The 27,429-nt window shown below is 42.4% G+C and overlaps 1 protein-coding gene across 1 annotated transcript in view; it reads left to right on the top strand.

Annotated features, from left to right (window-relative positions):
• Window positions 1-4,975: 4,975 nt before the first annotated feature.
• The window catches only part of CPAMD8 (C3 and PZP like alpha-2-macroglobulin domain containing 8), a 67,103-nt gene continuing 44,649 nt past the window's right edge, over window positions 4,976-27,429 (top strand). The window contains exons 1-16 of the mRNA XM_070931735.1: window positions 4,976-5,061; window positions 8,296-8,447; window positions 10,677-10,699; window positions 12,769-12,934; window positions 13,040-13,092; window positions 14,292-14,309; window positions 16,348-16,402; window positions 16,588-16,701; window positions 19,823-19,907; window positions 21,066-21,174; window positions 22,726-22,953; window positions 24,142-24,312; window positions 25,122-25,250; window positions 25,999-26,158; window positions 26,355-26,527; window positions 26,640-26,789. Of these exons, the coding sequence (XP_070787836.1) occupies window positions 4,976-5,061; window positions 8,296-8,447; window positions 10,677-10,699; window positions 12,769-12,934; window positions 13,040-13,092; window positions 14,292-14,309; window positions 16,348-16,402; window positions 16,588-16,701; window positions 19,823-19,907; window positions 21,066-21,174; window positions 22,726-22,953; window positions 24,142-24,312; window positions 25,122-25,250; window positions 25,999-26,158; window positions 26,355-26,527; window positions 26,640-26,789 (1,872 nt within the window). The remainder of the gene's footprint in view (window positions 5,062-8,295; window positions 8,448-10,676; window positions 10,700-12,768; window positions 12,935-13,039; window positions 13,093-14,291; window positions 14,310-16,347; window positions 16,403-16,587; window positions 16,702-19,822; window positions 19,908-21,065; window positions 21,175-22,725; window positions 22,954-24,141; window positions 24,313-25,121; window positions 25,251-25,998; window positions 26,159-26,354; window positions 26,528-26,639; window positions 26,790-27,429) is intronic.

Raw genomic sequence — 27,429 nt, 5'->3', positions numbered from 1 at the left:
AAAGAAAAAGAAAAAGAAAAAGAAAAAGAAAAAGAAAAAGCGGACCTAGAAAAAGACAGTGGCAAATCAGTTCAACATTGCTGATAAAAATCTCAGAGGTGGGTTTCAGCAGGTTCTGACCAGTTCTGGAGAACCGGTAGCGGAAATTTTGAGTAGTTGGAGAACCGGTAGTAAAAATTCTGACTGGCCCCGCCCCCATCTATTCTCTGCCTCCCAAGTCCCAGCTCACTGGGAAGAAATGGGGATTTTGCAGTAACCTTCCCCTGGAGTGGGGTGGGAATGGAGATTTTACAGTATCCTTCCCCTGTCATGCCCACCAAGTATGCCATGCCCACCAAGCGACACCTACAGAACCGGTAGTAAAAAATTTTGAAACCCACCACTGAAAAATCTGTGTGGAAGGAAGTCATTAGAAGTCAAGTTCAATTTGAGGAATTTATTTTGCATTTCAACTTAATGTAACCACATAGTTATTTGAGAAAAAATATTTTCTAAATGTAGAAGATGGGAGAATGGATCAACCATCTTTAGTTATTATATATAATATATATATACATTTCCATATATATATAGAAAAGGCAAGCAAGCAAAATAAAACCATTAAGTTTATTTGCCACCCACTGAGGATTTTAAAAAGAATAATTCAATCATGAATACAGAATGACTTTTTGTATATGCATTCCAAGATGGTAGGTGGGATTATTATTTAATTTTTTTTATTTTTACATACAGTCACGCACACAATAATGCAAATGGCTGAAGCTCATATGTTATCCCAAGACTGGAAGATGGGGAAAAATGGTTAGCTGCCAATATTCGATATCCAGAAATCATAACAGCTTCTCCAAACATGGGCCAGGCACTCATTCCCAGAACGGTTTTCGGATTGTGCTCATTTCTGGTTTGCACAATCTCAGCGAAGGAGAACAAACTATCGCATTACAACCTCCCACAGAGGAAGGGATTATGTACAAGTATTGTCCACTTCCCTACCCCTATGGAGAGAAAGCGAAGCCTACGCACTTGCAGTCTATCAGGTGACGCTACTCATTCACTCTTCTCCCTTACTCACAACCACCTCCTGTGTACTCCACTCCACGGACTGCACATTCCTGCTGCAGCTAATTGCTCATTCTTCTGCTCATGTCTCCTTTTGATCACCACAGTTGGGTCTCTAAGCAAGCCAGCCAACAGGGTCACCTAGAATTCTATGTTGTGGAGGAAGAATATTCCTGCCAGACGCAAGGAACTGGAACAACTTTGTGAATAGGCCAATAGTTTCTTTATTGTTGATCACCTATATTACAAGAATCTTGTCAGACTGGCTGTATTCCCTTGGGAAGAAGTTGATAAAAGCTTTACTAGTGTGCTCTATGATATTTTCTCCCATGGAGAAATGCTATGTTGCCACACCTTTTTACTTCTCCCTGTCCTCTAGCTGGTGATTCCTGGTGGTGATGATGATATCCCTTCAGTCATAGCCAACTCTTGACAATCCAATTGGCCATATCCAGTAGTGGGTTCCACTTACCTTCGCTACCAGTTCGGAATTGAGAGTGAGTGCACACGCTCACTTTGCTCATGTATGGCGCTTCTGCGCATGTGCAGAACCTTCTGCACATACACAGAGCGTCCATGATGACATCCAGGCAGGTGCGTAGAGCTTCCCGCCGCCGCCACTACTGGTTTGCCCAAATTGGGGCGAACCGGTAGAAACCCACCACTGGCCATATCTCTCCACATCTTCCGATCTTGCACTACTTTTTTGAGTTTTTCTATGATCTGGTTTGGAGTCAGCTTTAATGGTGTCCAGCCACTGTGTTGCTTGGTTTCCTTTTGCCACTAACTCTTCCAAACATAATTGTTATATTTTTTTCAGTGAATATCCAAAATGAGATGCAGTTTTGTGATTTTGCCTTCTTGTGAGAAGTCTGATGTTACGTATTCCAGCACTTTGTTAGTCACCTTTACTGTCCAAGGAGATTTCATCACAATTCCCATGAAATAGAATACCCTGTTTCCCTGAAAATAAGACATCCCCTGATAAACCCAATCGGGCTTTTGAGCGCATGCACTAAAATAAGCCGCCCCCTGAAAATAATCCCTCCCCGAAAATATTTAAACGCAGAGCTGGAAATCAGGTAAAACAGCAAGAGGAGCCCCATCTTGCTCCACACACCCCAAAATATTAAGATCTCCCCAAAAATAAGGCCAAGCGCTTATTTCGGGGTTCACAAAAATATAAGATAGGGTCTTATTTTCAAGGAAACACAGTAGATTCTGGAGGGGCTGCCCAGGGATCCCCAGGCAGGGAGACTCCATCAGATTAGAGACCTCCCATCCTACTGTCACTCCTCCCATTCCCCAGAGCTGATCCCCAGCTTGAGAGAGAAAGCAAAGGGAGATAACCATTTCCTTAAAAGCTCCCCATTAAAAAAAATAACATTCTCACAGCTAAGTATCCTGACTTTTTTGATCATGCCCTCCAAACAATCCAGGGTCAGCTGATCCATGACTGAGGTCTGGAAGATTTGGCTGCCAGGAATTTATGAAACCCTGTGATGATAGAAAAAGACACTACCTTGCAAATAAGGATTTCATTGGTTTAAAACATGGAGAGGAGACCACCAGGAACATAGACTCAAGTGCAAAGTAAAATAATGTCTGCAAGAAAGAAGAGGTAGAGGATCCCTTTCTTATTGTAAAAAACAGAATAACCGAGTTGGAAGGGACCTTGGAGGTCTTCTAATTGAACCCCCTGCTCAGGCAGGAAACCTTATACAATTTCAGACAAATGGTCATCTGATCTCTTCTTAAAAACCAGTGTTGGAACATTCACAACTTCTGAAGGCAAGCTGTTCCACTGGTTATTTATTTTCATTGTTAGGAAATTTCTTCTTAGTTCTAGGTTGATTTTCTTCTTGATTAGTTTCCATCCATTGCTTCTTGTCCTGCCCTCAGGTGCTTTGGAGAATAGCTTGAGTGGTGAAATCTAAAATTTGTTACTACCGTTCTGTGGGCATGGCTTGGTGGGGGGGTGTAATGTGACTGGGTAGGCGTGGCCAATTTTTTTTTTTTACTTTTAAAACCATTTTTACATGTAAAACCATGTTAAAAAAATGCTTTCAAAAGGCTCTGACGATCCCAGCTGAGTTGCCTGATCGTCAGAGGGTTTTTAAAAAACCCTCTGCCGATCAGGCAACTCAGCTGGGATCGTCAGAACTTGGATCGTCAGAGCCATTTAAAAGAAAAAAAGTTTTTTTCTTTTAAATGGCTCTGACGATCCAAGCTAAGTTTGTTTATTTATTTATTTATTTATTTATTTATTTATTTATTTATTTATTTATTTATTTATTTATTTATGTAATTTATATGCCGCCCTTCTCCCAAAGGACTCAGGGCGGCTTACAAGAACGAACAAAAAATTACAAAAAAACATGTTTAATGTTAAAAACATTAAAATAAATTTAAAATTAATTAAAATTAATTAAAATTATTTAAAATCACCCCTATGGATTCAGCCCATTTGGTGAAAAAGCCACGTCTTCAATTCGTGGCGGAAGGAGAGGAGGTCAGGGGCTGTCCTGAGGCTGGTGGGCAGGCCATTCCAGAGGGTCGGCGCTCCTACAGAGAACGCTCTCCCCCTGGGGGCCGCCAGCCAACATTGTCTGGCTGACGGCACCCTGAGGAGGCCCGCTCTGGGTGAGCGCATCGGACGATGGGAGGATGGCAGGAGATGATCCTGCAGGTACCCCGGGCCTAAGCCTGATTGGCAGGCAACTCAGCTGGGATCGTCAGAGCTTGGCTCGTCAGAGGCATTTAAAAGAAAAAAAGCCTCTGATGATTGTGGGGATCAGTTGGGCATGGGGGGGCGGGAGCAGGGATTTTTGCTACCAGTTCTCCGAACTGCCTGCCGCCATTACTACCTACTCGCCCGAGCCGGTCCGAACCGGGAGCATTTCACCCCTGGCTTGACTCCCTCTTCTATGTGGCAGCCCCTGAGATATCAGAACACTGCTATCATGTCACCCCTAGTCCTTCTTTTCACCAAACTAGACATACCCAATTCCAGCAACCATCTTTATAACTTTTAGCCTCCAGTCCCCTATTCATCCTTGTTGCTCTTCTCTGCACTCTTTCTAGAGTCTCCACATCTTTTTTAGATCCTGGCAACCAAAACTGGATGCAGTATTCCAAGTGTGGCCTTAACCAAGGCATTATAAAGTGGTATTAACACTTCGCCTGATCTTGATTCTATCCCTCTGTTTATGCAGCCTAGAACAGTGTTCATCGGTGGTTCTCAAGCTCAGCAGCTTTAAGATTAGGACTCCATCTCCCGGAATTCCCCAGTCAGCCAATGCTGGCTGGGGAATTCTGGGAGTTGGAGTCCACGCCTCTTAAAAGTTGCTCAGCTTGAGAAACGCTGCTAGAGAAAGCGGAGCTCAGCGCTTTCAGACGCTGGAATCGAGGCAGGCGCGGGGAAGATGCCTCCGAAGCCCTCGGAGCAAACTTTTCTCCGCCCAGCCTGAGCACAAACGAACCCAGTACCCTCCTGCCTTGCCTTGGTGCCTCAGCCAACCCGTGCAGCTGCCAGCAAACACCGGCCGGGCTCCGGAGTGGCGGTCCTCAGCCGCCCCTTCTCTGCCCGCAACGCCCCCCCCCAAGCCAAGGAAAGCCGAGGGGCGCGGGGCGGGCGGAGGAGGTGCCGGGGGCGGGGCGGAGGAGGTATTAGGCAGGGCCCCCGGATCGAGGCGGGGCCGCGGAAGAAGCAAGGCACCGGCGGAGCTGCGGGGCCGGGCAGCCAGAGCGAGAGGCTGAGCTAGGCGCTGGGATCTCGCTCTGCTGCTCCTGCGGAGAAGAAGCCCGGCGTTGCTCGGACGGGGCGGCTGCTGGCTGCCGCGCTCGGCATCCTTCCCGCTCCATCTCTTGCTCCGGCCGTCCCGAGGGAACAAAGGGCGCCCGGACCCAGCGCGCCATGCCCGGCGGCCGCGTCTGCTGGATTCTTCTGCTCCTGCCCCTGTGCAGCTTCGGCGAGATCGGCGCCCCGAGCCCGCCCAGGCAGTGAGTAAGCTACGCGCAGCCCTCGGGATGCCGTTCCCTGAACAAAGCGCACCGAGCAACGGCTCCGTTCCGCCTCGCTCCTTCTCCGCCTTTCAAGCCGAGCCTCCCGCGCCAGGAAGAGTATTTCTGAGTAGGACTCTGCTTGCCCGGGGTAGTCGTGAGGCATATGCAGACAGTTCCCTGACCGCCTTCCTTTCTGGAAATCTCCGGGCTGCAAAGGACCGGGGCATCCGAAGAGGAAGGTTATAATTTGTGCAATGCACGCGCGTTCACACGGCACGCGGTTTTAGCGAACAGATTTTACGCAAAAGTTTGGAAAGCCTCCCCTCAGCCACCCACCCACCCACCCCCACCGGCCCGGTCCTATGCGAGATGACTTGTGGGTCCATAGAAAGTTGCACGCTGTTTGCGTTTATTCCAAACCGCGTCTTCGCTGGCCTTAACAGGACCGGTTATCAGTTTAATCAATGTTAAAAACTATGTTCCCAGGCTTAGACTTGGGATGGGTTTGATGTTTCTTCCTTCTGTTTCGAACCAAACAATCCGATTTGGGGCGGGGTGTGTGTGTCTAATTCAGGGATTGAATTTAGAAAAATTAATCTGGCCTAATTCTGCCCTTGCCTGATGTGGTAGCATGGAAAAGCAAGCAAGGGGAGAGGGGTGGGTTTTGACATCACACTTCTGGGGTGAATGGTGTAAAATTTGAAAAGCGCTTCTTGTAGCATGTCACCAACTGTGTTGGGTTCTCCAGGCTGCCTTGTTTCAAAAGGATCTGGCTCAGTGGTGGGATTCAGGTAATTGAACAACCGGTTCTCTGCCCTAATGATTTCTTCCAACAACCAGTTTGCCAAACTGCTCAGAAAGTTAACAACCGGCTCTCCCGAAGTGGTGCGAACTGGCTGAATCTCATCACTGGTTTGGCTGCTTTGCTAACAGGAGCCTGGATATGCAGCTAAACTCAGTTCAGGTGAACATTCATTGGCCAGCTAGAAGGAGAGAGATTTCTGGGAGAAGATGCAGAAAGTATAACTTGTGAAATGCAAGATTTCTTTGGTGGCGAGCAAGTACTTTTGTTTTCCCCAGGATAAATTATGCAAAAACCATTGCCTATGATAAATTATGCACAAATCATTGCATGCTATTCCTCCCCTCCATTACCTTACAATCGAGTTTGTCACACCAGGCTACTTGGTTGTAACTCCTTCACAAATGTTAAGTATTAACCAGCCTCTGACACTTCCTTTGTGAGGAGCACATGACATTTTGCTTCTAAGCTGAGTATGTAAGCTTTAAATTCTGAGACCCTCTTTGTACATTTGTTTTTGATCCCGGCAACACATCTATTCTCCACAAGTTGGGGCACTGGTGAATATTGGCAAATTCTCAAGCCAGTTCCCAAAGCAAGGTTAATAAACTTTGCTTTGTTTTATGATGTAGTAAAGGCACACCAAGCTGGTACGATGCAAAGTTAGGTTCTCAAGATGCCTTAGCAATTCCTTCTCAATGACTAAATGCTTCAGCCTGCACAGATTCCAAAGGCAATACTTTTCCTTTTAAGATCTGTCAAAACAGTTAGCAAGTCAGATGCTGTCCTAGCATTTGGGACTGCATTTCTGTGCAATGTGCATTCTTGGTGTGACTCTTTCTAAGCTCTAAGCAAAAAAATGTCAGAAATGCTGGACTTACAAAAAGATTAACAGTGATGATATTTTTTTTTTAAAGTGCAGTGACTTTTAGGAGCAGAACAATGGCATTTGCAAGACTATGACAGCATATTGGAAGAAGAATTTTAAACTACATGTGTTCTGCATATGGGATCATCGCCCACAGTGGATGTGGCCACTCACAGCTGTTTGCCTAATAGAAGCAGATGTATTTTTTATTCCTCTCTCCATCCCACCCCCTCCTGATACGGAAAACATAGCCAAAGATTTACAATTAGAAAATAAAATATATGTATTTTTAGCCTGGTAATATGAGGAAAACATGCTATATCCTACCCTCCCTGGTTCTTAGCATGCCCAACACAATCTGCATGATGCACACCCAGGAGATCTGAACTTTTGCAGTTGTAATGGGATCTCCATGGCAATGCATCCTGCTGAGGAAGAAACACAAGACTTGGAATTTGAAAAAAGACAGGGTTGGGAGCTATAAAATAGCATGACCCTCAACCCCTGGGGTGCCTATTAATCTCCAGTTAGAGAGACCCAAGGGTTGGGCCAAAACGAAACAACTAGTTAAAATATGTTTTAAAGCGTGTGGCGTGAAGAGCTGTCTTCCATGAAGGGTCTTCGGAGAGCTGGTAGAAGCCAGTGAGGGAAGCTGATGGATATCATGATGTCACGAGGAGGGCATAAATAATTCTGCAAGAACCTGAGGATATTGTTCAGCCTTTTGTGAAGCTCTAAAGAGAGCACTATGAGTAGTTAATACTTACTATCTTAGCCTTGTAACAGAAGATAGAGAATGCTTCTGGCCTTATGCCAGAAGAATGAAACAATAGACAAAAACTTGATAAGTATGACTATGCCCAGGAGAGCCAACAGGACAATTTAAATAGCAACAGGAGACCTTTAAAATTCCTCCCATAAACACAGAATTATATTTTAGTCAGAGAGGGAAAAAAATGAGATCAAGGGGGATGCGAGACTTCTTGAGCATCCATTCAGGTTTCCTTCATCCTTTAATGCAATCACAAGCTTCTCAAATTCCAGCCTCCCTCATGAAATACGTTTCAGAGTCCCTATCTATCTAATAGTCTTTAGAAGGTTCTTTTACAGACTTTTTGAACATCCTGGACTCTGTGTGTCTTTATGTGTGTGTTTGAGAGAGAGGGAGGGAGAGAAATTTAAGAAAAGCTGTCATGTCCGTTTTTGAGAGTATCGATCAGGTTTTATCCTTTCCTCCTGATAGCAAATGAGAAATGTCAGCACTGCCTCCCATCTGTGTTACTGTACAAAATCCTTGGGATAATGTATGGTTATTACAGCCTCTGCTTCATTTTCACCAAACTTTCTTTTTCCAGATCCCTTGGGTGGGATAATCCTGAAGTCTGTACAATAGTTTCCAAGATAAGCACAATTTTTCCTTGCCATGATATCTCTCTCACTTTTTTTTCATCCCTCTCTTCTTTTGTGCATGCCTACAGACGGGAGGAGCTGTTTTACAAAATACACATTGTGAATGATGTTCTTTTCATAGTGTTGACTTTTGACTTTTTCCCTTTTCCAGGGGCTACTTGATTGCGGTGCCTTCTGTTTTCCGATCAGGTGTGGAAGAATCTATTAGTGTGACTATTTTTAATCCAGTCAGAGAGACAACGGTCCAGATCCAACTCGTTGTCAAAGGAGAGATGGTGGCTCATGCCCATGGAGCAATTCTAGGTAGGCTGCCATTTATGTATACAGTACATAATTGAATGATACTGTGTTTCCCTGAAAATAAGTCCTATCCCAAAAATAAGCCCTACCTTGATTTTTACATATATCCTTCAAGAAAGGCCTCTGATGGCAAAATGAGGCTGGGGGGCACCGCACACGTCAATCCAGAGCTTGTTTCTCAACTTCAGAGGCCTTTCCTGAAGACCTCTAACAGGGAAACAGAGGCTGGGAACCTGCACGTGTCAATCTGGAGGTCGTTTCTCAGCTGCAGAGGCCTTTCCTGAAGACCTCTGACAGTGAAACAGAGGCCAGAGAGCTGCGTGCGTCAATCCAGAGCTCGTTTCTTGGCTGTAGAGGCCTTTCCTGAAGGCCTCTGATGGCAATACGGAGGCCGGGGATGCAGCACGCAAGCGGCGGCAAGCGGTTGCAGAAGAAGTGGGCCGGCAGCAACCACATGGGTTCCTGGTGGGCGGGGCTGTTGTTGCCACTACCACGAGGTGCAACTGTAGAAGACATCCCCAAAAATAAGACCTAATGCCTCTTTTGAAGGCAAAAAATAAAATAAGACCGGGTCTTATTTTTGAGAAAACATGGTAGTAGAGCAAAGCTGTTTGGATTCATCAAGGAAAATTTTTTGAATTTGTTAAGGACATGGGTGGACTTCAACTCCTAGAATTCCCCAGCCAACTTTGCTGATTGGAGAATTCTGGGAATTGAAATCCACATATCTTCAAGGGGCCAAGGCTGAGAAACTTGGATATCTGATACCTAATTTGTTGTGTTCATACCCTAATTCATCCTTTGCCTGAATGCTCTTTTTTTTACTGCAAGTCCATCATTATAATAACAACAACAGCACATCGTTACAAAATACTAATAATACAAGCTCAGCAGTTCATTTAGTGTAAGTTTTCCTGATTGCAAAGGACTAGGGTTTTAGATGTTTTTATAGCTACTTGTACCATTTTGTCAGTTCTATATTTCTTCTAATGTCCTTAATGCAAAATTAGAAGTAGGTAGCAATATTCAGAAAGTCAAATATTAGCAATGTCAGTTCATGAAGAAGTGTGACTTTACTACATAGTATGGTTGTCAAGGGTATAATTCTGTAACAAAAGTCTAAACTGAAATGGGTAAATTATTTTGCAAAAAAACAGTAAGCAAAAAAAATATTTTGCTTTTTTTTTTCCAGAAATAAGTCCTACTGTTCTTAATGGGCGTTACTTTCAGAGAATCAGGCATGGGATTATAGCCTAAAACGTTAAACCCTATTCCCAGATACGTCTCCCTCACTTAATTCCTTTTTTTAAAGAATTTGCTGTAATTCATTTTCTGTAAGGATGCTTGAGGTCCTGAAATCAGTCTTCCAGTTCTGGGAAAGAAGATGCCATTAAAATTTAAATACTTCTGCAACTCATACAGTAATTCAAAAAGTAGAGATCACCAACAAATCTTCTACTATTATACAGGCCAACATTCCTGAAATTAAAACCGGAAAGCCACGGAGCATCTTTCTTTGGCTGCTTGTATGTCAATTATTTAAAAATACCCTTGAAATGTACCATTTCAAAGTGAATCATGTACTTTATAAGTAATTCCATTATCTAAGTGTCGTATGCCAGCAGAATTTTTCACAACCGTGTGAGAACTGAAGAAGCTTTAAAATTGTAGCGCATTCATCCAAAAGGCTTTGTTGATAGCAGCTGTTTTCTGTTGTCATCTTTGCCGCAAACAGCTGCTTTCGACTCTTGTTTGTGTCCCACAAAAGGTGGCTTGCATGTCCTTTCTTCTTCCAGTGATTGCAAACATAGCATTTATGGGCAAGTTTGAAGCTGCAGCACAGGCCTCTTGGATTTGACTTTCATGTTATTAAGAGTTTAATTCAGGAATATCACCATGATCCTTATCTCCAGAGTGGGGTGCTTTGAACATGTGGCTGAGCCCTCACCCTGTCCTTCTGAGATTCACAGTTGAGAGGTGATGCTCATGCCAAGAGTAACCGTGGACCTTGGGTTTTTTTTTTTTTTTTGCCAAGGCTTGTTGACTTCCTGGCATCTTGCAGCTGAACTGGCAATTATAGCCAGAACAAACACATGTTATATTTTTGCTGAATATCTGTGCTAGGTTTGTTACCCATTTGTATTAAAATAGGAAAATAGTCAAAATACTTAGCTTTATGGGACTTCAGTGGGAAAAAAAATAATGATTAACCCCTTTTCCTTTATTTTGCAGGTAAAGGAACAATCAAGCTTAAGGTGAGTTCTTATAACTTAGTTGGAACTATCAGGTACTTGCAACTTAATAGAAGTTTGTGGAATTGAATGGCTACTTTTCGCTTTTAGGATACCAGAGACAAAATTGTCTATCCTTGTGCCCGAAAGTAAATCTTCCTTTTGTCATTTAATCCATCAGTTTCACAGGACATCCTTTGGATGGTTGGTTCCAACATTTCTCCCCCTTCCAGGCTTTTGTGCTTCATCTTAGCTCTCTTTTAATATTGTTTGCGTGAGTGAAGTGTGTGCCAGTCCCATTAATTTTTGCTGCTCAAGGAATGGGGTTTACTCTGAACTTGGTCTGGAACCTTGGCAACAGCGACTGCAGCATTTCTTCAGTGTGGCTGCGACTAAGACCACACATTCCTTGGCAGCATCTCTGAATGCGAGTTCTTTCAAAGCAGCACATACCAACTCCTTCAGCCATTGCCAAGAGGTCAGATGGTGGACCTATCGTTGACCATCTCTGCTCTGGTCCAGTCTCACCCTAGCCTCCGCAGTGAAATACTGCTGCTGTTTGTAGTTGTAGCAGAGTTTGCGGTTGCTGGAAAATCTTGAAAATGACTGTTGATCTGCTTCTGATATGTGGACTAAGCTGCTCTGTTTTGCTTAAACAGACAGTCCACTTCTGGATCCTTCAGAAGCCAAATTTGAACTGAATGCCATGGTCTGAATATGTTAACAAATAAGTCTGTTCCTGCATTAGGGCATGTTTATATACTGCATTTGCTTTGCTTGTTGGGAATTAGAATCTTGCAGAGTAGGTTGTGTTGACTGTCTAATTTAGTAGGGAATCTGAACTTATATAGTTGTTGACAGATCTTAACTGCTGGACAGATTACACACTTAGTATTGTGTCAATTTCTATACAAATATCTAGGCTAGCATTTGGAAAGAAACAGCATCTACAATATAATGGGTGTATATTATTTTTTTCTTGTTTTTTTCTGCTTTATAATGAACAATTTTTACGCAACAAATTTCTATCCACCCAAATAAAGTATACATTCATTCCAAGAATGTTATCCATTTACTCATGCGTGATTATTGCTGAGAAAAGCTCATTACTCTTTCTTATAAATCAGTTAATTCAACCATTTCTGCACCTTCTCTGAGCCATTGGTCTTTAGGTATTTTGGAGCATACCTTCCATGTTTCTTATTCCTAGGCTCGTAGGAACTCCAGTCAAAAGAGTGACAGGTTGGAGAAACCTTCTCTGAAGCTTTACAAGCCAAATGTTTTATTTAAGATATATTTTGAGAACCAATAACAAAGTTAGGAATGAGTTACCTATAGCTCTATGAATATAGGTAACCTTTAGGTTAATTTAAAGCACCCTTTCCAAGCAATCGTGTTAGACATATGGCAAGAACTATCTTCCCCTTTTGTACAGAAAAAAGATGTAAGAAAAAAGAGACTGTATGGTCCTGTCCACTTTGGATTCTAGTCTTTGCTTGCTTTAGGTTCTTTGCCTTAAACCACCAACAGATATTTCTTGAGGAAACTCAAGTTCTCTGTTCCTGATCTAAAGTGATGCCATAGCGTTGTATCCACAGATAGAAAACCCAGAAGATCCCCCAAATCCAGCATTTCTCTGTCTTGGAAAAATGAAGGGAAAGGCAAGAAAACAAAATGTGTTGCCTATAGTAAGAAAATAGAAAGAACATGGAAAGAATATGGTGGAGTGAATGTTTGGAAAAGCAGTGGTGGAGAAATTAAAAATGAAGAGGTCTGGTTGACTGTGAAAATGCTTTGCCAAACCTTCTTGGAGTTTGCATTCCTATTCATCTGAACTAATGTTTCTCTAAACCTTAGCAAATTTAAAGATGGGTGCCCTTTATCTTCTATAATTCCCCAGCTAATCACACTGGCCGGGGAATTCTGGGAATTGAAGTCCACTTAAAGTTGCCATGGTTGAGGAACACTGATCTAACCTGTTAAAAAGGACAGGGAACTTATTCAGTGTAACAATTTTAGAATCTGTGCTAGAATTAGTTCTGCCCAAGACTAATAGTCATAAATCCAAGATCCATCCTGGATTTGTCTCCTAGGTTCCCTCAAGACTTCGGGGCCAGGCTCAGGTAAAAGTGTGGGGCAACCATCACTTGGCCGAGGAGGGCTACATCTTCCACAACTATACTACCGTGACTATTGATAGCAAGGGCGCGTCAGTCTTCATTCAGACAGATAAGCCGGTGTACAGGCCAAAGCAGAAAGGTGAGAGCATTGCGCGGGAGCATTGATTGAGTCAGCAGGAGCCTGATGTTTTGTGCTGGAACCATTTTGATTCTCCCTGATTATGTTTTTCTTCTCTTTTTTTAGTGTTGATCAATCTGTTTACTGTGAACCCAGATTTGCGACCAATCAACGAGAAGGTAAGGATTTCCCTAAGCTTGGGACTTAAGAATCTGTATTTCATGCAAATAGGTTAGATCAGTGCATCTAGCTGGAGAATTCTGGGAGTTGACTGGGCAATTCTGGGAGTTGAAATCTGCACATTTTATGAGGCTGAGAAACACTGGACTAGATTCATTTCATTTGAGAAGGATCTTGGCTGACAGCCAGTGGGGGAAATTAGTCTTTACTTAAGATTTGAGAGACTGCTCTCGGAGTAGAGAAGAATACAGATAGACTTCAGTTAACAATTACCTTGTTTAGCGACCATTCAAAGTTACAATGGTGCTGAAAAAGTAACTTTGTGACCCATCCTTGCATTTATGACTAGAACAGCATCTCCACCATCATTCAATCAACATTTGGGTGCTTTGCAACCATGGGGTATTTACAGTGGTTGCAGTGTCTCACGGTCATGGGATCACCATTTGCGTGCTTCACAACTGGCTTTCAATAAGCAGAGTCAATAGTAAAATCTCAAATTGAGGGCCTGCAGTTGTGCTTAACAACCTGCAGTGATTTGCTTCAGAACTTAAGTGTCATTTAGCAATGGAGTTGCTGACTCCAGTTGTGCTTGTTAAATAGGACTACCTGTATGCCAGATGAAATAAAGTAATTTGTTTAGGAAAGACATATTGGCACTTTCCCATAACAAAGATATTTTTTCTAATTTTGGAAAATGGGAAAGCAATCCAAAGAGTTGAGTTGGACCTCTACAAAGGGAGGATAGTTTTTCATGTGTGGGCACCTTACTTATGGAATTATCTCATCAGAAAGGCTTGACTAGTGCCCACATTAGCTTCATTGCATTGCATTGCATTGCATCGCATTTCAATACATTAAACGAACGAACAAACAAACTCAATTTCCACGTCAGGTGAAGACTTCTTCATTTTTCCAGTTTTTTTATCCTGGTTTTAATTGTACTTTAATGCATATTGCTGTAGATTTTGAGTTACCCATTTGCAACTGCCTAGTTTATGTTGTGTTTTTATTTGACATTTTGCTGTATATGCTTTTACTTAAATTGTATTTTTTGGAAGTGTTTTAGTAGGAACTGCCCAAATAGTTTTGGCTGTTGAATAGTTTTTAAAAAACAAAATAATTAAATAAGCTTGGGTTTAGTGCCACAATGCCTAGCGGCATAAAGCTATTTAATTCTCTCTTTGTTTTCTTTCAGATTGAAGCTTATGTGCTGGTGAGTATCTATCAGGACCCAAAGACCAAACCATTCGAGTATTCAGGGGTGTCTACAGAGGCATTGATAAAATCAAGATGGAAGGACCCCCTTCCCCTTTTTAAAGCATTGTATGTGCAATGCCCATAAAAAAGGGAATGAGGTCTTGATGGCAAAATGCCATTTTGACTTTTTTGACCTCCAGTGGATGCCCTGATTTCTCTCCTCCACACACACATGCACAATACCTTCAAAATTCTATAAAAGCTTTCCTTGAGGAATTAGTTTTCCCGCTAAAAAGTTAATGAACACAACGGCCCAATTACCTTCACTATCATTTTCAAGGAATTGTTTGGCACAGGCCAGTGATGGTGAAACTTTTGGTCTTGTTGTGTCAGAAACGTGGAAAATGCCTAACTTGATTTTGCTAACGTGGGACCCCCTGAACTTAAGAGAAACAATTCTCTCTCTCCCCCCCTCTCCCTCATCTGAGATACCCTGAACAGTGGCAGTTGGCAGCAGCGTTGAGCTTTAGCCCAAAGTAGATAGAGGCCTGGTCATTGACTTGAGCCCTAGCTCCACCACTGTCACTCAAAAAGGTCACCTCGCACCGTTCCCCAAAGTGTGTGGTTTATCTTTGGACAGTGTTCTCTTTCTGTTGAGAGGCCCCTGTGGCCTACATGAGGCTCCTCCAGATCTCATGAGGCCTTTGTTTTTGAAGTAGCTTTGGAGAAGACTCTTCCATGGCCTCTGATGCCTCTGAAAGTTGAACGAAAGCATGCTCCATTCTCGTGATTTTCCTGAGGGTCCAGAGGCCGCACAAGAGCACTGCCCTCTCACACAACTTCCAGAAAATTCAGAGTCTGCACAAGAACACACAACATTATTACGTGGCCCCCACAGCCCCTCAAAATCACAAAAGTATGGGCATGGTTTCAAGGATAGTTTAATGTTCTCGCCTTGTGGCAAGATGGGTGGCAAGCAAATTTAATAAATAAGTAAAATACCCTGTTTTCCCCAAAATAAGACATCTCCTGATAATAAGCCCAATTAGGCTTTTGAGCACATGGCAATAAGGCCAAGTGCTTATTTCAGGGTTCAAAAAAAATATAAAACAGGATCTTATTTTTGGGGAAACACGGTAGTTGTTGGGTGCCTTCAGAAGTTGTGGATGTTCCATCAGTGGAGGTTTTTAAAAAGGGACTGGACAGCCATTTGTCTGAAATGCTGTAGGGTCTCCTGCTTGAGCAGAGGGTTTGACTAGAAGATCTCGGAGGTCCCTTCCAACTGTGTTATTATGTTATTCTGCTGGTGAATGCTGCCATGTCACCCAAAACATTGTGGCATGTCACTTTTGACACACGTTTCATAGGTTCACCCTCACTAGAATAGGAATAACCCTCATTCAGTTAAAGAACATAAGATGAGTTTCTGTTTATATATAATAAGATATTAGAGAGAAGTAAATATAAAGCTGGTTTACATGTTAATACTGTGTGCCAAAATTTCCTTAATTATAATTCATTTTAAAAAGCGATAGTTCTCTGTATTCATCTATGCTGTGCCATGGCTTATAAATGTTAGTGGCTGGGTCCACTTAGCCCATTAAGCAAAAATTGTGATTTTTTTTTATTTTTTATTTATTATTAGAATTTGATACCAACCATCTCATTGAGGCAATGTGTGAGCTTATACATATTACAAGAGCTGTGGTGACGCAGTGGTTAGAGTGCTGTATTGCAGGCTACTTCTGCGGATCATCGGCTGCCAGCAGTTTGGCAGATTGAATCTCACCAGGCTCAAGGTTGACTCAGCCTTCCATCCTTCTGAGGTCGGTAAAATGAGGACCCAGATTGTTGGGGGCAATATGCTGACTCTGTAAACCGCTTAGAGAGGGCTGTAAAGCACTGTGAAGCGGTATATAAGTGTAAGTGCTATTGCTATTGCTATTCCCCTCAGGTTCTGGGGAATTGTTTTTGCACTTTCAAATGTTGTAGTAAGAAAGATATTTAGATATTGGTAACTAAGACCAATATAAGAAATGCATCTGTTTTCCTAGGATCCCAGAGGGTCTCGGATGGTAGAATGGAAAAACCTGAAGCCAATTTGTTGTGGTGAGTTTTAGACTGTCACAACTGAGCACCCCACTGCCCAGAGCTTCAAAGAGAAAGGGTGAGATGCAAATTGATTAAAGAAATAAGGATGAATCCTTTGGCTCTTCTATTTTCTGGTTGTGATCCCTAAGGAAATTGGGCTACCAACATAGCTCATCTCCTCTGATCTTCCTTTTCTTTGACAGGCATTCTCAACCTGAGCTTCCCTTTGTCCGATCAACCAGTATTTGGAGAATGGTTTATATTTGTAGAAATGCAAGAATACACATACAACAAATCATTTGAAGTTCAAAAATATGGTGAGTGAATAGCAGAGCTATTCTGCTAGAACTGGTTTTGAAAACACACTATTTTTGAGATGTCATAATCATGTTCGAATGAGTCCAGAGATTAGGAGCATCAGTGGATCAAGACAATCAAGATGGCAGCTGGGACCATGCAGTTGAAGCCCCCTCTATAGATGTTCCTACAGTATATAAACAGTTTTTGAAAAAAGTTATTGAGTTGGTGGTGCTCAGGTTATTATTTCTGTACTTATTGTGGTTGTCAGTAATATTTATATTCATTCATATTCAGACTTAGAATGGTGGACAAATGAGAAATAATTAAAGCCATCAAAACGATTAAAAAGTTAAATGGCCACTCAAACCTTTGTTGAAAAGTCAAATGACTACTCCAGATCTTGGCAGCCTAGATGTTAATGGATAATTAGCATCTCTGTCTTGCTAGGTTTAATGTCCCCATCGTGACCTGTGATGGCAATGTTCACCATCAGTTATGCTAATTAATATTATCTAGACTTTTATAAACTTTCATGTTAGAAAGGTGTGCTTTGGAAATCAAAAGTCTTTGGAAAAGTACTATAAATAACCTCAGGAAGTTCTACCAGATTTTAAAATCCATTTATTTTTTGGATAAACCATGAATAATATCTGATTGCTTTTCATTAGTTGTGTAAACTTGTCTCAATATCTAGTTATTAAATTCCATTCTATGCTTGTTTTATCATTTCCAAATGGAGAATATAATATCCAGTTTCCTCTGTATTTTTTCCATATCTTTTCCAACCTTATTTCATTCATTCAAAAATCCATTTCTGAAACTAATTTAGCTTCCCAGTGTGCAGCCTTGCACACTTGAAATACCTTAGAATCTGAAATCAGAATGTCAGAACATAGGCAATAGGAGAACCATCTAAACCTTGCTTTTTAAGAAAGGCCTAATGGAGGATTTATGATGATTTAAGAACCTTAACGTATTCTTGAATCTTCTCTTCTCAGTGGCCTTATTTTTTATAATAACTTTTGTTACTTTTTACTTCGTACTGTATAAGATTTTAGAATTTAAATCCTTTTATTTTAAATCAACATGTGCATGTCTTTTGAAATAGTTCTGCTGAATTGAAACAGCAAATAAAAAAAAAAAGCGGGAAGGGAAGAAGGAAAGGGGGAAGGAAAGAGAAAGGAAGGGGATTCTTTCATTCACACTAACATGTAAATATGCCATACTATATGAATCCCATGAAGTGTCCAAGCCCTGCTTGAGGAACATGAGGAGTGCAAACTTAATAGCAGCATAGTATTTATTTCAGCAAGCTGGAAATACAGGTAGTTCTCAACTTACAACCACAACTGAGCCCAAAATTTCTGTTGTTAAATGAGACATTTGTTAAGAGAGCTTTGCTTCATTTTATGACATTTCTTACCACAGTTGTTACATGAATCATTGCAGTTGATAAGTTAGTAACCCGGTTTTTAAGTGAATCTGGCATTCCCATTGACTTTGCTTGTCAGAAGGTTGCAAAAGGTAATCACATGAACTCGTGACACAGCAGTGGTCATAAAAAAATGAACCAGTTACTGAGCATCTGAATTTTGATCACATGATCATGAGGATACTGCAAAGGTTGTAATTGAAAAATGGTCATTTGTCACATTTTTCAGTGTTGTTGTACCTTTAAATGGTCAGTAAATGAACTGTTGTAAGTTGAGGACTACCTGTTATATCTGGAAAACTTCATCCCCTTGCTAAAATTAAAATCAGTCAGGAAATGAGGATCTTTCAAAGTAACACATTTTATTAAAATGAAGAAGCTTTCATGAATTATACCTCTCTGTTGCATAGAGTGGCTACTACATTCCTTCTGATTGTTGACTAATGTAGATTAATGTGACTCTCCTCCCACATTGTTTATTACTGAATGAAGGCTCATTTTTCATGAGTGACCAGTTGTTTAGTCCAAGACCTTTTCAGATTATGTTTGGTGGATTCCACAAGAACTTGATGGGGTGGGGGGGGAGTTCGCTTATACACAGCCAATTTTCCATCATTAGAGCTTTGCCTTTTGATTGGGTGTTCTGGGAACTTTTTCTTTAATTAAAATTTTAATTGAATGTTTAAATTTAATTCAGTCTTGAAATCTGAAAAAGCTTGTAGGTCCCTGGTCTAGCAGTATTTTCAAACTTGGCAACTTTAAGATGTGTACTTCAGCTCCCAGAATTCTCCAGCCAGCATGGGAGTTGAAGTCCGTATACTTTAAAGTTGTCAAGTTTGAAAAACACCAGTCTAACGTATCAGTCAAAAAAGGGAGAATACTTCCATTAGGCTGAGCACTTTATTTCACATCATTTGCAGCTTTTTGAAGAAAAAAAGAACAGTTGTATTTAACGTCATTTTAAAAAGTAAACCAGGACACCATTTGAAATTATTCCATGGGAATTTGGCAGCAATAAAGCTTCCTAAACATATGATGTTTTCAGTCTTTCTTCTCCCACCAAAATAAGAAATCAAATAGTTAAGCCAACTGAAAAAAGGAGGCCTGATCCATTTTTGAGTGGAAGGGCAAGGCATTGTAATTAGCTGCTGTGAAAAATAAGTGATCCAGCCAGAAGTTATAAACAGTTGATCCTGCTTTAGCTGGATTACTGTAATGTTACAGCTTAATTATTTCTTTTAGTTGTGAAACATTATGTTAAAAGCAAGACAATTCAAAAAGGTTAAAACAGGAATAGAAGAGTTGGATGTTGTGAATAGAGGATTCCTTTAATGTGTGATTCCTTTAATGAACCACTATATTTTGCGGGTTTTTGTTTTTTTTTTATGAATCATATTTGGAATTTTTTTTCCAGCTATGCTATGGCATGGTATCAAACTGGATTACCCAAATAGATAGCTGATTGCTAGGGATTTATTAAGTTTACTGTGTAGACACTGGTTAGATTTTCCCCTTTGGGGCTGAGATTTCCACCAGTTCCATGTCTATTATAGATCTCATGGATTTCTCCACCCTTTTTTCAGTCCACGTTTCTCATTTCTCAGTTCAACTGCTTTCTTACTTTTAGGTGAAGATTTCCTGATAGCTACTTCTAATCACAATCAGATTCCCAAATTGTTCTCGCTCACTTTTTCTCCTCCTTTTAGTTTTACCCAGGTTTGAGCTGCGTATTGATCCACCACGATACATTCGAGACTTTGGGTTTTGTGAAAAGGGAACTGTCCACGCCAGGTAGGAGCAATCGGTTCCTTCTGCTCACTTGAGTGGCTTCCTGCAGTTTCTGTTGACATCCCTGTGATCCTTCTGAACTGTATAGTTTGAAAAAGATTTGTGGAATGGGCGATCATTGATAATCATTGTGTCACTGAACTTGAGATTGAGAACTTTCAAGGGCCCTCTTCCCTCAGAAGCAGGGCTGCTGGGGGTTCGCAGGGGTTCGGGAGAACCTCTAGCTAAGATTCTGTGCAGTTCGGAGAATCCCCAAATCCCACTCCTGGCTGGTCCCACCCACCCCTTCCCTCCTAGGAGTCCCCACGCGGCCGGTTTTGGATGCAGATAAGTGCAGGGCGCGCGGGGAGGCTTGGAGAGGGTGAAAAATGGGCCTACTAGAAGTTCGGGAAGGGCCCGTTTCTGGTCTCCAGAGGGCCTCTGGAGCCTGGGGAGGCTGTTTTTGCCCTCCTGGAAGCTCAAGGAAAGCCTCCAGAGCCCAGGGAGGGCAAAAATGCCTTCCCCCCCCATGGTGCAGGAGGCTGACTAGGCCACACCTACCATGGCCACATCCATCCAGCAACCGGCCAGAGAACCCCTTGCTAAAATTTTTGAAGCCCACCCCTGCTCAGAGGTAATGTGTTGGGGTTACGTGGGCTGTGCTGAAGCAAACAGATGTAGGTAATGACAGTAAATAAGTTAGAACTGTCCTTTTCTGACACATTCTTGTTTCATCTTTGGACACAAGCAATAGGCTGTGGAAATAAGAAAATAGCTTAACCCTTAAGATTTTTTTCTGGGTGTCCTTTTCAGCATTGGATGGGCTGCCTTGATTTCTTCTTTTAACAGTAATGCCGAGTTTGTTGCTGTCAAAACTCAACTGCTAGGCAAATTGGGTGCAATGACTCCCAGTTGTGGCTTCCTTTAATTTCTGCAAGGAGGGTTGGGGAGTTTTGCTCTGAATGCATAAGTTTTCAGCTTTTTCTGGGCGTCTTTAATGAAAAAGTATCTTGGAAACAGGCCTGGAGGCTTTCTGGAGGAACATAGCAAGTTACAGGAGTCTGCTAAACTCAGTGACTCAAACTATCTGACAGGGTATTAGAAAGCTTTGAGTGCACGTAATTAAGCTTGGAAATGAAAGAGCTATAGCTAAAAATAATAATTGTTGAGCTTCTGTTCCAGGTACACATTTGGGAAGCCAGTGACAGGGAAGCTGACTGTCAACATGACAGTAAATGGAGTGGGGTACTACAGACATGAATCAGGACATCCTGTCCTTAAAACCACTGAAGTGAGTAAGGGGATTATGGTAAATAACAAGGGGGGTACATTTTGGTGACTGCAAAATAATATTTAACAGTTTTAAAGAGGATTACAACTCCAGTGGATCATGTGGTCATATAACATGGGTGAAGGCAGGCCACATGCATGGATTAGACTTTGATTCACCTTTTGAATGGGTTTCTAGGTATATTTAAACTGTGTTGAGCCTACCTTTTATATAAACAGCCGTTTTTCCTTCATATGACATGACACTTCCAGTTTTTGGCATTTGCAGTGTTAAATTTTAGAGAGGGTTGCAAGGAAGTGCAAAAAAGGGTTGCAAAGCCACACATGGCTCTTGAACCAGGGATCGTGCTCTTGTGACATAGAAAAATTCTTCTAAAGGGAGCGTCCATTCCAATCTGATACAGTCCCCAATATCTTAGTCTGTACCATGCAAAGACTAGATGGTCTAAAATTTGTCTATAGCAGGGGTGTCAAACTCAATGCTCAGGGGCCGGATCTGGCCCACGGAGTACTTGTATCTGGCCCGCAGGGCTGCCCTGAAAACAGCAAAGGATCAGGCCGCTGTGCTTCTGCCAGCAAAAATGGAGCTCAGGAGGGCCGCACACGACTCTCCTGAGCTCTGTTTTCTCTGGCAGAGGGTTGCAGGAGGCCATGTCAATCAAAAACGGAGCCCGGGAGCCCATTTTTGCTGGCAGAGCACTAGGGTGTCCAGAGGCGCTCCCAACACTAGTGATGTTGAATTAACCACACCCACCCTGGCCATGCCCACCCCGGCCCCCAAGGTCAAACACAACACTGATTCAGCCCTCAATGAAATTGAGTTTGACACCCTTGGTCTAGAGGAGGAATAGGCAGAGATGTAGTTTTTGGAATCTTTAAATTCCAACATTGGAGCTTCATCATTCTAAAGTCTGATAGAAAGTCTAAAGTCAGAAAATATGTTAAGAGTAAAGAGCAGCGCATATTCCGTTCAGAAATGTGTTTCTAATAGCTAAACTACTGGTCTCTGCAATACTACTCTACTTCTGGTTCTCTTCACCACCGGGAATTCTGGGATGTCCATGAGGAGGGGTCAAAAACTCAAGATAGCAAATGCTCCATTTTAAAATGGGATGGGATTTCAATTATGAGGTGCTTCTTGACTTTCTGGAAACTCCCCACCCAACACAGATGCCCTTCCTAGCATCTATTATTCATAACTCAATTGCTAGTTTATTCATCAACATGCTTATTTAAAGTGAAATAAACTATTGTTTTGCTGCAGGCATTAGTATACAGTTGGGATTTAGTTTATGTTATCCAGAGATAAGGACTTGAACAAGTGAGCCAAATGCCAGATCCTAAGTAGATTTGTTTTTGATCCCTGGTAGCATTTTCACTGTCCTCCAAAGAAAATAGGAGGAATGAAGATCCTGGTTTTCCTGATTTGGGTTGTTGACATGTGGGACAAGTGATGCCCCTTCTATTCATAGTAGTTCTATTTCTCCTCCCACTACCACAGGCACATATAGCCTCTTTAATTGTTCACTTCTTTCATATTATTTCCTGGCAGATTGATGGTTCTGCAGATTTTGACATATGTGTGAAAGACATGATGCCTGCAGACATCCCCGAGCATTTCAGAGGCACTGTGAACATTTGGGCCACAGTAACAAGCACCGATGGGAGCAGGCAGGTCACCTTCGATGATTCTACCCCTGTTCAGAAGCAGCTTATTGACATAAAATATTCCAGAGATACTCGGAAGCAGTTCAAATCTGGTTTGCCATATAAAGGGAAGGTGAGTAGGAGATTGCAATGGGAAGATTGTAGCATCACAGAGTAGACTTTTCATTAAGAGGACAGAAGAAGTACTGGTTTAGGAATATAATGACTATTTGGTTTTGGTTAAAACTATGGAATATTCTGATGCAAGATGACAAATTGTTGCTCTCTCTAAGATCATTCTCCCTTCCTGATTATAATTGACTATGTTCCATCAAGTTGGTATTGACTTTTACTGGCCACAGATTTATTTATTTATTGGTTCGATTTATATGCCACCCTTCTCCGGAGACTCAGGGCGGCTTACAATGCATTAAGCAATAGCCTTCATACTTTGGTATATACCTGCTTAGTAGGGCCACGCCCACCAAGCCATGCCCACAGAACTGATAGTAAAAATTTTTTGATTTCACCACTGCCCCATTTGGCTACCACAGAATCATTTCCTCCCAACCAGGCTTTTCCATGGCCAGCAGGACTGGACACCTCATCTGCACAACCTGTTCTTCCTCCTCTTCTTTTTTGTTATGGGAATACTGCCTCTTGGACACCCAAATGCAGGTCTTCCATGAAGTTGACATTTCCAGTAGGGAAAAGCAAATTATTAACTCCATAGGAGTTGTCTGGCAGCCCTCTCACTTTTTGTTATGCACAAGTGTGCTACCCTGATTCCCCCGTCCTGACCCAATCTCTTTGAGTTTTCAAGATAACCTAGAATGACACATTTCATTTTTGAAGATGTTACGCATTGTCCTTGCAGGCAAGGTGGGATGGGGATTGATGCCTCTTGATTTATGTGATGTTGAAGAAGGAGGTTTGCAGTCCTTCTCCTCAGCTGGACTTAACGCAGCAAGCTGGACAACAGTTCCAAGGGGTTAAAATTGCTTAACCTCTAGGGCTTAACAGAGAGCAACCTGGGCTACAATTCACTAGACCTTTGGTCACCTTTCCTCCTAGCTTTGTGAATGCCCTGGGGGTGGGGGGAATGGATATTTCTATCCTGAATGTGCTAGGATCTGCAGTGGGTTACCATCTCTTCTACATACCCAGGCCACTTATTTCCCCATGTCTGCCTTATTAGCAGCAGCCCACCCTATGTTTGATGGCTTATTTTCCTGCTAGTAGATGATACTGTGTAGAGGGGGAAGGACAGCAGAGATTCTTCCCATCTCTGCCTATGTTAACTTGTTTCCTGATTCTTCAGGTTGAAGTCACTTATCCTGATGGGAGTCCAGCTGATGGAGTGACTGTCCGGGTAAAAGCGGAACTCACTCCAAAGGACAACATTTACACAAGCGAGTTAGTGTCCAGAAGCGGTGTGGTGGAATTTGAAATCCCCTCCATCCCCCCTGCTGTCCAGTACGTCTGGCTGGAGGTGGGTTGAAAGCCCTTGATAGGATTAGTGGGCTGGAATTGCCATTAATCTCATCAAAGGCACACTTTGTCAATGGGGCCAATGGGTTGAGAACATGGGGGCAACTTTATTTAAGAACATTAATTGGGGGATTTCTTAATCCTTAAACCTCTTAATTTCCTTGTGGATATGTGATTTCTGGGGGATTTTTGAACTGAATGGGAATGGGAAGAAACCCACAGAACATGGGGGAGGGTACAGTGAGAGGAGGGTGTCTGCTTGGGTATTCAAGATATACCAGATTCAATTTATGGCATCTTTAGATCAATGGAGAATGGGATAAATGATAAGAAAGTGTGTTTTCTACCTGAGTTCCAGGGAACCATGATCTGTCAACGGAAGCAATATCAGACCACATTAAGCTCTTTTCCATGGGTGGGTTCAAAATGGGGACAAATGTTCAAAATGATCAGATGGATTAATACTTTTCATTCCAGACAGGGAAACAAAATCTGTTAAAAGAAGCATTTCATTATTTTGAGGCTCCCCATAGATTCCCACATTGAAATATTCTGTTCATTAATTAAATAGAAAATCACAGAGAAAAAAATGATATTGATATAAGGTGCAGAGAGGAAGAGAAGGGAATTATAGAGATATTTTCTGTTGTTTTCACTGGGTGCCAATCTCCAAACAGCTCCAATCTGGCAAGTACAGTACAGGGTCAAATCTGAGGATAGATTAGATCGGCCTGGTCAAAATCTGAAAGATGACTTGGGAGTTCAGAAGTTGCCCTTGAAAGTAACTTTCTACTTTCTACCTTTCTCAAGACCAAAGTCACAGCCCTTGATGGGAAGACTGTTGGAGATCAGTATCTACCCAACTACCTATCGATCAGCAGCTGGTATTCACCTAGCAAGTGCCACGTCCAGCTTCAGATGCCAGAGAGGCCTTTTCTGGTAAGATGCAAGACAACTGTCGGCATCTTGTTTTCAGAGTTTTCAAGATGCATCTGATGGGTTGCTCTGAGTCGGAACCTTTGCCTGCTGTTCTCAGCCTAGTACACTTGGAATGACTAATATCCCTGTTGAGGAAGCTGGGATGCAGCCAACATGCCTGCTTTGGCTGGGTGTTCCACTTTGGCTGGCTTTCGGAATTGATCTTGCTCCAGGGAAACACTCAATAGCCAGAATTCTTTGGCTGCCTTTTCTTAACAATGAGACTGCTCTGTATCTTCGCATCCTGAGCTGTGCTCTGTTTTGCTTTCCCCTGAGTATGGAGTGGATTTGGAAGATATGCCAGGTTCCAAAAGACCTAAGGAAAATGTGGCCTATTGTTTCAGAAGGCATTTCCGTCAGCAGTGATGCTGGAATTCAGTCTTTGTTCCATGCCACCCTTTGAATCAAAGCCCCCTTCCTCAAATCCATGTCCTCCAGATATGTTAAACTACACCACCAATCATAGCAATAGCACTTAGCTTCACAGCTCTTTACAGCCCTCTCTAAGCGGTTTACAAAGTCAGCCTATTGCCCCCCAACAATCTGGGTCCTCATTTTACTGACCTTGGAAGGATGGAAGGCTGAGTCAACCTTGAGCTGGTCCTGCCAACCAGATCAGCTTTTCTTTCAGAAAAGGCACTTGGGTAGGAAGGGGAAGAGGTCTTAGCAAACCTTTATATGGCTGCAGTTGCCCCCTTTCTCTTTCCAGGTGGGAGAGGAGGCATGTGTTGCTGTGAAGTCCACTTGCCCGTGTAATTTCACACTCCACTACGAAGTTGTATCACGGGGGAACATTGTTCTTTCAGGACTGCTGCCTCGAAACAAGACTCGGGAGGGGAACAAAAGAACCGCCACTGGTGCATCTTCTGGTAAGAACATCTACATTACTTAACTTCTCAGCCATGACTGTGTCTTTGAGGCAGGGTCAGAAAGGGGTAGCTTCCTGCCTTTGAGTGGCCAGTCAGTGGCTCCTGTGGGTGGAGATGAACAAACAGCTCACGCCGCCTCCTGAAAAGCCCTGGCTTTATTAACCTGTATGTATTTTCCACCCTATTTCTTGTTTAGACCGGACCAGCTCTTCTGCTGCAGAACTGAATACCTGCATGACTTCTATCTGTTTCTCAGTCACTCCAAATATGGCTCCCCTGGGCCGTCTTCTTGCATACTATGTGCGGGAGAATGGAGAAGGGGTTGCAGATAATCTGCAGTTTGCCGTCAAGCCTTTCTTTGAGAATCAGGTATCCAGTATAGAATGGCTAGTCGTGCACCTGGGTTGTTTGGCAAAGGATCCCGGGTGATGGTGGTTCTTCCCTTTCTTCTCTTCCTCCTCCTCTTAATGTTCAATGCCAGGTTTCGGTGGCATTTTCAACAAATGAGACCAGGCCAGGTGACTCCGTATCTGTTACAGTGCGAGCTGCAAAGGGAAGCTGTGTTTGTTTGGCCACAGTGGACAAAAGCATTTACCTCTTCAAGCCTGGCTTCCAGCTGACAGCTGACCAGGTGAGCAGCATCCCCTTGGGAGTGGAGAATGCTTTGGTACTAACCAAACTACTGAGTCCAAGAGGGAAGTGATGGCATTTTAGAAAGACTGTAAACATAGCTCCAGCATAGGGATGGACAAACGTAGGATAGCCTGGAGCCTCATTTCAATTTTTTGGAGGAACTAAGGCCACAGTAGGCTTGGACATACCATTTCATCTGGGCAGGAGTGAGATTGTTTTCCTGGGTATTTTAAGAGCATTTGGAGAACTTTTTATAAGTGTTAAGAAGATGGCAGGAGGCTGTTATTTCAGTTCTCAGATTGGGTCAGAAGTGGATCCTAGGGAGCAGAAAAGGGCTTCAAGTCCATAGCTTTAATAGATTGGACCAAGTAAATAAATATTTTCTTATACAGGTAGCCAATGCCTCTCTGAAAGCTACAAGCAAAATCATGGATAGACACCTTCTTGCACCATTATTCCTTACAAAATCATACTCATTGCTTTAAAATTAGGATTATTGCTGCATTTTATGCCAGTGTAGTTCAATTACCTGTTGCGTGAAGAAACATTTGTTCTGATCTCTCTTAAAACGCTTATTACTTAGATACACTGGAAGACCATACCATACGTATTGTAATTTGAAGACCTTGCAGTTATTT

Source organism: Pituophis catenifer, unplaced genomic scaffold (assembly GCF_029215685.1).
Source record: "Pituophis catenifer annectens isolate HBS135680 unplaced genomic scaffold, rPitCat1.0.hap2 SCAF_1, whole genome shotgun sequence".
NCBI classification, from domain to species: Eukaryota; Metazoa; Chordata; class Lepidosauria; order Squamata; family Colubridae; genus Pituophis; species Pituophis catenifer.
This window is presented reverse-complemented; position numbering and strand designations above follow the sequence as displayed.